Here is a 10,142-nt window from a genome sequence, read left to right as displayed (position 1 = left end):
CAATAAACTTTAGCATTTTGCGCCCTTGCGAGCCTAATTCTGCCCGCAAATTTGAAAATGACAGTCAATTGAAAAAAAAGACTATACCCCAGGTAAGAAATACATTTCCCTAAAAAATGCAGAACAGCAGTGGATCTTAGTTACTTCTGCTAAGATCATAGAAATCACAGGCAGATTCTTCATCTAATGCTGCCTGAGATGAAACAGGACACTCCGGTACCATTTAAAAATAACAAACTTTTGATTGAAGTTAAAAAACTAACTATAATACACCACTCTCCTCTTACTACGTCCATCTTTGTTGAGAGTTGCAAGAGAATGACTGGATATGGCAGTGAGGGGAGGTGCTATATAGCATCTCTGCTGTGGGTGATCCTCTTGCAACTTCCTGTTGGGAAGGAGAATATCCCACAAGTAATGGATGATCCGTGGACTGGATACACTTAACAAGAGAAATAAATTTTCCTAAAAAATGCATTTCCCAGGCAGTCTGCAAAAGGAAATATACTGAAAACCTGAATCATGGCAAATATAAGTACAATACATATATTTAAAACTTTATATAAATACATAAAGTGCCAAACCATAGCTGAGAGTGTCTTAAGAAATAAAAACATACTTACCAAAAGACAGTGTAAGATACAACAATGTATGGAAGAAACACACAATATTCTGTAACAGATGAGCTAAGAACTGATACTCTCCTTTAAATTAGACCGATGTCGTCTTGCAGTCTCTCCTCAGTGACTGCATGGAAATAGGATAGTGGTGATAGATGGCGCAGGTCTGTTGGATAATTTTTTCTCTAATGAATGAAGAGAAAAAAGGCTTGAAGTGTATGTAAAAGCCAATAATGGTGCAGCATACTCACTCCATAAGTTGTATAATGTCTGCTGGTCTGGAGTGTGATGTCAGGTGGCAATGAACCAGAGGATTCTAATATCCAATGACAATGTTCCAGAAAATATCCAAGGACTAGACTGGGAGTGAGATGGAAACTCAAAAAAGTATCCAATTAACAACAATTAAAAATGTAATAACTTACTCCATATAAAAGGAGAATCCGGCCGTCACAGCAAAAAGGATGATGGCAATCTTTCAGTTTAGGTAAAAAAAGGTTTTATTTGCTCCTGTACCAAAAGACACCCATCCACATATAGCAGATAGCCAAACCAGTACTGAAAAAGTTATCAGTAGAGGTAATGGAATATGAGAGTATATCGTCGATCTGAAAAGGGAGGTAGGAGATGAATCTCTACGACCGATAACAGAGAACCTATGAAATAGATCTCCCGTGAGGAAAACTATTGCATTCAATAGGTGATACTCCCTTCACGTCCTTCTGATATTCGCTGTACTCAGAGGAATCGGGCTTCAAAAATGCTGAGAAGCGCATGTCAACATAGAAATCTTAGCACAAACTTACTTCACCACCTCCATAGGAGGCAAAGTTTGTAACACTGAATTGTGGGTGTGGTGAGGGGTGTATTTATAGGCATTTTGAGGTTTTAGTAACTTTGCCCCTCCTGGTAGGATTGTATATCCCATACGTCACTAGCTCATGGACTATTGCCAATTACATGAAAGAAATGATGCGATTTACATGCAGGAGAAGTGCTGGTTACAGAGTGACAGAATTATAAACAGATGATAGAAAATAACGCTTGTGGGTAATGTGCACACTACAGCTGCGCTTAGAAGTACAGGAGGAGATTTATTTTCCTGGGGAGGACTAGAGAGTGCCTACACCAGTGTTTATCAACTCCAGTCCTCAGGACCCTTAACAGCCAATGAATATCTGACCTTTTAAGGGTCCTGAGGACTGGAGTTGAGAAACTCTGGTGTAGACTGCGACCTCTAACCCCAGGGGTGGTACAGGAAGAGTATATTTACCATATGTGCTGCCTGCCATGTTATTACTGGTCAGAATATGCTTCCCGTTCGATGTCACTGCTCTAACAGGAAGCTGGTGCTGCCCCAGGGTCATAGGCGATTGCTGCTGCAGGATGGTGACAGTCTGCCCTGGGACCCCATGTGGCATCTGGCTGGCTACGGTCTGAATGACACGGCTGGAAGAGGGAAGGGTAGGAATCGTAGCAAACGCAATAGTCTTTTTCTCTTCATGACCTGTTAGAAGATGACAAAACAAATGTGACTTTAACCCAGATGTCATTTACACACAAGTTGTACTTATGTCCTTATAAAATGGTTACACTTATTTGAGTGCTACTTAAACAGCTGCTTTCTATAAAGTGCACTTGGTGTGCAAGTGATATGCTAAAAACTCAAGGAACACTGTGCTGAAGCAGTTGTCTTACAAAAAACAAAATATATGCTTACCTGATAAATTTATTTCTTGACACGGTGAGTCTACGGATCATCATCAATTACTGTTGGGAATATGACTCCTGGCCAGCAGGAGGCGGCAAAGAGCACCACAGCAAAGCTGTTAAGTATCACTTCCCTACCCACAACCCCCAGTCATTCAACCAAAGGGAAAGGAGAGAAAGGAAATAGCACAAGGTGTAGGGGTGCCTGAGGTTTATATAAAACACCGTCTGAAAAACAGGGTGGGCCGTGGACTCACCGTGTCAAGAAATAAATACATTTATCAGGTAAGCATAAATTTTGTTTTCTTTCTAATGACACGGTGAGTCCACGGATCATCATCAATTACTGTTGGGAATCAATACCCAAGCTAGAGGACACAGATAAGGGAGGGACAAGACAGGAACCTAAACAGAAGGCACCACTGCCTAAAAAAAACTCTCCCAAAAAAAGCCTCAGACGAGACAAAAAACATAATTTATGCTTACCTGATAAATTCCTTTCTTCTGTAGTGTGATCAGTCCACGGGTCATCATTACTTCTGGGATATTAACTGCTCCCCTACAGGAAGTGCAAGAGGATTCACCCAGCAGAGCTGCATATAGCTCCTCCCCTCTACGTCACTCCCAGTCATTCGACCAAGGACCAACGAGAAAGGAAAAGCCAAGGGTGAAGTGGTGACTGGAGTATAAATTAAAAAATATTTACCTGCCTTAAAAACAGGGCGGGCCGTGGACTGATCACACTACAGAAGAAAGGAATTTATCAGGTAAGCATAAATTATGTTTTCTTCTGTTAAGTGTGATCAGTCCACGGGTCATCATTACTTCTGGGATACCAATACCAAAGCAAAAGTACACGGATGACGGGAGGGATAGGCAGACTCTTTATACAGAAGGAACCACTGCCTGAAGAACCTTTCTCCCAAAAATAGCCTCCGATGAAGCAAAGGTGTCAAATTTGTAAAATTTGGAAAAAGTATGAAGCGAAGACCAAGTTGCAGCCTTGCAAATCTGTTCAACAGAGGCCTCATTCTTGAAGGCCCAAGTGGAAGCCACAGCTCTAGTAGAATGAGCTGTAATTCTTTCAGGGGGCTGCTGTCCAGCAGTCTCATAAGCTAAACGAATTATGCTACGAAGCCAAAAAGAAAGAGGTAGCGGAAGCTTTTTGACCTCTCCTCTGCCCAGAGTAAATGACAAACAGAGAAGACGTTTGTCGGAATTCCTTAGTTGCCTGCAAGTAAAATTTTAGAGCCCGGACTACATCCAGGTTGTGCAGTAGACGTTCCTTCTTTGAAGAAGGATTTGGGCATAAAGAAGGAACAACAATCTCTTGATTGATATTCCTGTTAGTAACTACCTTAGGTAAGAACCCAGGTTTAGTACGCAGGACTACCTTATCCGAATGAAAAATCAAATAAGGAGAATCACAATGTAAGGCTGATAATTCAGAGACTCTTCGAGCCGAGGAAATAGCCATTAAAAATAGAACTTTCCAAGATAACAACTTTATATCAATGGAATGAAGGGGTTCAAACGGAACGCCCTGTAAAACATTAAGAACAAGGTTTAAACTCCATGGTGGAGCAACAGTTTTAAACACAGGCTTAATCCTGGCCAAAGCCTGACAAAAAGCCTGGACGTCAGGAACTTCTGACAGACGTTTGTGTAACAGAATGGACAGAGCTGAGATCTGTCCCTTTAATGAACTAGCAGATAAACCCTTTTCTAAACCTTCTTGTAGAAAAGACAATATCCTAGGAATCCTAACCTTACTCCAAGAGTAACCTTTGGATTCACACCAATGTAGGTATTTACGCCATATCTTATGGTAAATCTTTCTGGTAACAGGTTTCCTAGTCTGTATTAAGGTACTAATAACTGACTCAGAAAACCCACGTCTTGATAAAATTAAGCGTTCAATTTCCAAGCAGTCAGCTTCAGAGAAGTTAGATTTTGATGTTTGAAGGGACCCTGTATCAGAAGGTCCTGTTTCAGAGGTAGAGACCAAGGCGGACAGGATGACATGTCCACCAGGTCTGCATACCAAGTCCTGCGTGGCCACGCAGGTGCTATTAGAATCACTGATGCTCTCTCTTGTTTGATTCTGGCTATCAATCGAGGAAGCAACGGGAAGGGTGGAAACACGTAAGCCATCCTGAAGTCCCAAGGTGCTGTCAGAGCATCTATCAGGACTGCTCCTGGATCCCTGGATCTGGACCCGTAACGAGGAAGCTTGGCGTTCTGTCGAGACGCCATGAGATCTATCTCTGGTTTGCCCCAACGTCGAAGTATTTGGGCAAAGACCTCCGGATGAAGTTCCCACTCCCCCGGATGAAAAGTCTGACGACTTAAGAAATCCGCCTCCCAGTTCTCCACTCCCGGGATGTGGATTGCTGACAGGTGGCAAGAGAGTGAGACTCTGCCCAGCGAATTATCTTTGATACTTCCATCATAGCTAGGGAGCTTCTTGTCCCTCCCTGATGGTTGATGTAAGCTACAGTCGTGATGTTGTCCGACTGAAACCTGATGAACCCCCGAGTTGTCAACTGGGGCCAAGCCAGGAGGGCATTGAGAACTGCTCTCAATTCCAGAATGTTTATTGGCAGGAGACTCTCCTCCTGACTCCATAGTCCCTGAGCCTTCAGGGAATTCCAGACGGCACCCCAACCTAGAAGGCTGGCGTCTGTTGTTACAATTGTCCAGTCTGGTCTGCTGAATGGCATCCCCCTGGACAGGTGTGGCCGAGAAAGCCACCATAGAAGAGAATTTCTGGTCTCTTGATCCAGATTCAGAGAAGGGGATAAGTCTGAGTAATCCCCATTCCACTGACCTAGCATGCACAGTTGCAGTGGTCTGAGGTGTAAGCGTGCAAAGGGTACTATGTCCATTGCCGCTACCATTAAGCCGATTACCTCCATACATTGAGCCACTGACGGGTGTTGAATGGAATGAAGAGTGCGGCAAGCACTTTGAAGTCTTGATAGCCTGTCCTCTGTCAGGTAAATCTTCATTTCTACAGAATCTATAAGAGTCCCCAGGAAGGGAACTCTTGTGAGTGGAACGAGTGAACTTTTCTTTTCGTTCACCTTCCATCCATGTGACCTTAGAAATGCCAGCACTAACTCTGTATGAGATTTGGCAGTTTGAAAGCTTGAAGCTTGTATCAGAATGTCGTCTAGGTATGGAGCTACCGAGATTCCCCGCGGTCTTAGTACCGCCAGAAGAGCACCCAGAACCTTTGTGAAGATTCTTGGCACTGTAGCCAATCCGAATGGAAGAGCCACAAACTGGTAATGCCTGTCTAGGAAGGCAAACCTTAGGTACCGGTAATGATCTTTGTGAATCGGTATGTGCAGGTAAGCATCTTTTAAATCTACAGTGGTCATGTACTGACCCTCTTGGATCATAGGTAAAATTGTCCGAATAGTCTCCATCTTGAACGATGGAACTCTTAGGAATTTGTTTAGGATCTTTAAGTCCAGGATTGGTCTGAAAATTCCCTCTTTTTTGGGAACCACAAACAGATTTGAGTAAAACCCCTGTCCCTGTTCCGATCGTGGAACTGGATGGATTACTCCCATTAACAAGAGCTCTTGTACGCAGCGTAGAAAAGCCTCTTTCTTTGTCTGGATTGTTGACAATCTTGACTGATGAAATCTCTCTCTTGGAGGAGAGTATTTGAAGTCCAGAAGGTATCCCTGAGATATTATCTCTAGCGCCCAGGGATCCTGAACATCTCTTGCCCAAGCCTGGGCGAAGAGAGAAAGTCTGCCCCCCACTAGATCCGATCCCGGATCGGGGGCCCTCAATTCATGCTGTTTTGGGGGCAGCAGCAGGTTTCCTAGTCTGCTTGCCCTTGTTCCAGGACTGGTTAGGTTTCCAGCCTTGTCTGTAGCGAGCAACAGCTCCTTCCTGTTTTGGTGCAGAGGAAGTTGATGCTGCTCCTGCTTTGAAATTACGAAAGGAACGAAAACTAGACTGTCTAGTCTTGGCTTTGGCTTTGTCCTGAGGCAGGGCATGGCCTTTACCTCCTGTAATGTCAGCGATAATCTCTTTCAACCCGGGCCCGAATAAGGTCTGCCCTTTGAAAGGTATATTAAGCAATTTAGACTTAGAAGTAACATCAGCTGACCAGGATTTTAGCCACAGCGCCCTGCGTGCCTGAATGGCGAATCCTGAATTCTTCGCCGTAAGTTTAGTAAGATGTACTACGGCCTCCGAAATGAATGAATTAGCTAGTTTAAGGACTCTAAGCCTGTCCGTAATGTCGTCCAGAGTAGCTGAACCAATGTTCTCTTCCAGAGACTCAATCCAGAATGCCGCTGCAGCCGTGATCGGCGCAATGCATGCAAGGGGTTGCAATATAAAACCTTGTTGAACAAACATTTTCTTAAGGTAACCCTCTAACTTTTTATCCATTGGATCTGAAAAAGCACAGCTATCCTCCACCGGGATAGTGGTACGCTTAGCTAAAGTAGAAACTGCTCCCTCCACCTTAGGGACCGTTTGCCATAAGTCCCTTGTGGTGGCGTCTATTGGAAACATTTTTCTAAATATCGGAGGGGGTGAGAACGGCACACCGGGTCTATCCCACTCCTTAGTAACAATTTCAGTAAGTCTCTTAGGTATAGGAAAAACCTCAGTACTCGTCGGTACCGCAAAATATTTATCCAACCTACACATTTTCTCTGGTATTGCAACTGTGTTACAATCATTCAGAGCCGCTAACACCTCCCCTAGTAATACACGGAGGTTTTCCAGTTTAAATTTAAAATTTGAAATATCTGAATCCAGTCTGTTTGGATCAGAACCGTCACCCACAGAATGAAGTTCTCCGTCCTCATGTTCTGCCACCTGTGACGCAGTGTCTGACATGGCCCTAATATTATCAGCACACTCTGTTCTCACCCCAGAGTGATCACGCTTACCTTTTAGTTCTGGTAATTTAGCCAAAACTTCAGTCATAACAGTAGCCATATCCTGTAATGTGATTTGTAATGGCCGCCCAGCTGTACTCGGCGCTACAATATCACGCACCTCCCTCTGAGCGGGAGATGTAGGTACTGACACGTGAGGCGAGTTAGTCGGCATAACTCTCCCCTCGTTGTTTGGTGAAATTTGTTCAATTTGTACAGATTGATTTTTATTTAAAGTAGCATCAATACAGTTAGTACATAAATTTCTATTGGGCTCCACTTTGGCATTGCAACAAATGACACAGGTATCATCTTCTGAATCAGACATGTTTAACACACTAGCAAATAAACTTGCAACTTGGAAATACAATTCAAATAGAATAATATTAAAACGTACTGTGCCTTTAAGAAGCACAGAAGATCTATGACAGTTAAAAATTAATAAATTGAAACAGTTCAATCCTTGTAAACAACACAACTTTAGCAAAGGTTTAATCCCATTAGCAAAGATAACAATTTCTGAAAGCAGGAAACAAATTACAGAATAAAAGTTTTTATTTCAGTCAAACTATAATTCTCACAGCTCTGCTGAGAGAAATTACCTCCCTCAAAATAAGTTTTGAAGACCCCTGAGCTCTGTAGAGATGAACCAGATCATGCAGGGAATACAATGAGTTGCTGACTGAAATATTTGATGCATAGTAAAAGCGCCCCTCCCCCACACACACAGCAGTGAGGGAGAACAGAAACTGACAGAAAAAACAGATTTAAGCAACTGCCAAGTGGAAAAATGGTGCCCAAACATTTATTCACTCAGTACCTCAGCAAATGAAAACGATTTTACATTCCAGCAAAAACGTTAAACATAATCTCTAGTTATTAAACAGCTTTATGTCTTTCTTACAGTGTAATTCTAGTGAAGTACCATTCTCCCAGAATACTGAAGTGTAAAGTATACATACATGACATTATATCGGTATGGCAGGATTTTCTCATCAATTCCATTGTCAGAAAATAAAAACTGCTACATACCTCTATGCAGATTCATCTGCCCGCTGTCCCCTGATCTGAAGTTTACCTCACTCCTCAGATGGCCGAGAACAGCAATATGATCTTAACTACTCCGGCTAAAATCATAGCAAAACTCTGGTAGATTCTTCCTCAAACTCTGCCAGAGAGGTAATAACACACTCCGGTGCTATTTTAAAATAACAAACTTTTGATTGAAGATATAAAACTAAGTATAATCACCATAGTCCTCTCACACGACCTATCTAGTTGCTGGGTGCAAGAGAATGACTGGGAGTGACGTAGAGGGGAGGAGCTATATGCAGCTCTGCTGGGTGAATCCTCTTGCACTTCCTGTAGGGGAGCAGTTAATATCCCAGAAGTAATGATGACCCGTGGACTGATCACACTTAACAGAAGAAACATAAAATTCGTAAAATTTGGAAAAATTATGCAAAGAGGACCCAGTTGCAGCCTTGCAAATCTGTTCCCCATTAGCTTCATCCTAGAATACCGAAGAAGCAGACACAGCCCTAAAGGAAAAAGCTGCAACTCTCTCAGGGAGCTGCTGTTAAGCAGTCTCATAATCCAAACGAAAAATACTTTTCACCAAAAGGAAAGAAAAGTAGCAGAAACTTTCTGACCTTTACAATTCCCAGAGAAAAAACACAAAAATTCTTAGACGCCTGCAGAAAGAAAATAAGAGCATGCATATCATCCAAGATGTGCCACCTATGTTCCTTATGAGAAGAAGGACTAAGCATAGAAAAGGAACAACAATTTTCTGAAAATGTTCTTATCCAAAATAACTTAGAAAGAAAACCTAAGTTAATACAAAAAAAAAAAAAAATCACACTATCTGCAAGAAAGAAAAGATAAGGGAAATCACACTGTCATTTATTTAAGAATTCCGAGACTCTCTAAACAGAAGAGATAGTCTTCCAAGATAACAAAACAATATCTATGGAATGAAAAGGCTCAAACAGAGTCTGCCGCAAAAACTGTAAGAACAAGGTTAGGCTCCAAGGTAGAGCAACCAACTTAAACACAAGTCAGATACAGACCAAGGCCTGACAAAAGGACTGCCCATGAGTTACGTCTGCCAGATGCTTATGTAGCAAAAATAGACAACGGAGAGATCTGATCCTTCAGGGTACTGACAAACCCTGCTCCAGATATCCTAGAGACAAGACCAGAATCTAGGAATCTTAACTCCACCCCAAGAGAAGCCCTTGAATTCCCACCGAAAAAGATATGTACGCCATAATCTATGACAAAACTTTTAGAAACTGGCCTGTAAGCCTGAGTCATGATCTCAATGATCGACTCAGAAAACCCATGCATAGACAAAAACCAGCGTTCAATCTAGGAACAGGCAGTATCACAGAAACAAGATTTATATGAAGGAATGTACTCTGCTCAGAAAATCCTTCCTCAGAGACAGACTCTAAAATGGAGAGATGCCATTACCACTAAGTCTGCATACCAAAACCTGCAAGGTCACGCAGGGACTAATAGAAAAACAGCCGCTCTCTCCTAAAATATACGAGCAATGACTCGTGTAAGGCGAAAAAACAGAGAATAGGAATGCCAGACTGAATTCCAAGAAAAAAACACCAGCATCTATCGGGACGGTCAGTGGATCACTTGACCATGAACCATACCTTGGAAATTTGGCATACTGTCCAAAAGCCCTCAGAAGGCGAACTCCGGATCCCCACATCTGAGGGTTTACTTTGAAAAGACCTCCAGACGAGAACCCACTCCCCGGGATTAATAATCTGTTTGTTCAGAATCCAATTGTCCACCCTTGAAAATGGAGGACAGGCAACAATTGTGAGCTTCCGCTCACTGAACAATCCAAATCACCTCCTACATGGCTAAGGAA

General features: G+C 42.6%; 1 protein-coding gene across 1 annotated transcript in view; it reads right to left on the bottom strand.

Annotated features, from left to right (window-relative positions):
• Positions 1-1,765: 1,765 nt before the first annotated feature.
• The window catches only part of LOC128643992 (forkhead box protein K1), a 56,295-nt gene continuing 47,918 nt past the window's right edge, over positions 1,766-10,142 (bottom strand). The window contains exon 3 of the mRNA XM_053696759.1: positions 1,766-2,127. Coding sequence (XP_053552734.1) covers positions 1,781-2,127 — 347 coding nt within the window. The 3' untranslated portion in view covers positions 1,766-1,780. The remainder of the gene's footprint in view (positions 2,128-10,142) is intronic.

The sequence above is a fragment of the Bombina bombina genome, unplaced genomic scaffold (genome assembly GCF_027579735.1).
Source record: "Bombina bombina isolate aBomBom1 unplaced genomic scaffold, aBomBom1.pri scaffold_78_1, whole genome shotgun sequence".
Classification (NCBI taxonomy): Eukaryota; Metazoa; Chordata; class Amphibia; order Anura; family Bombinatoridae; genus Bombina; species Bombina bombina.
This window is presented reverse-complemented; position numbering and strand designations above follow the sequence as displayed.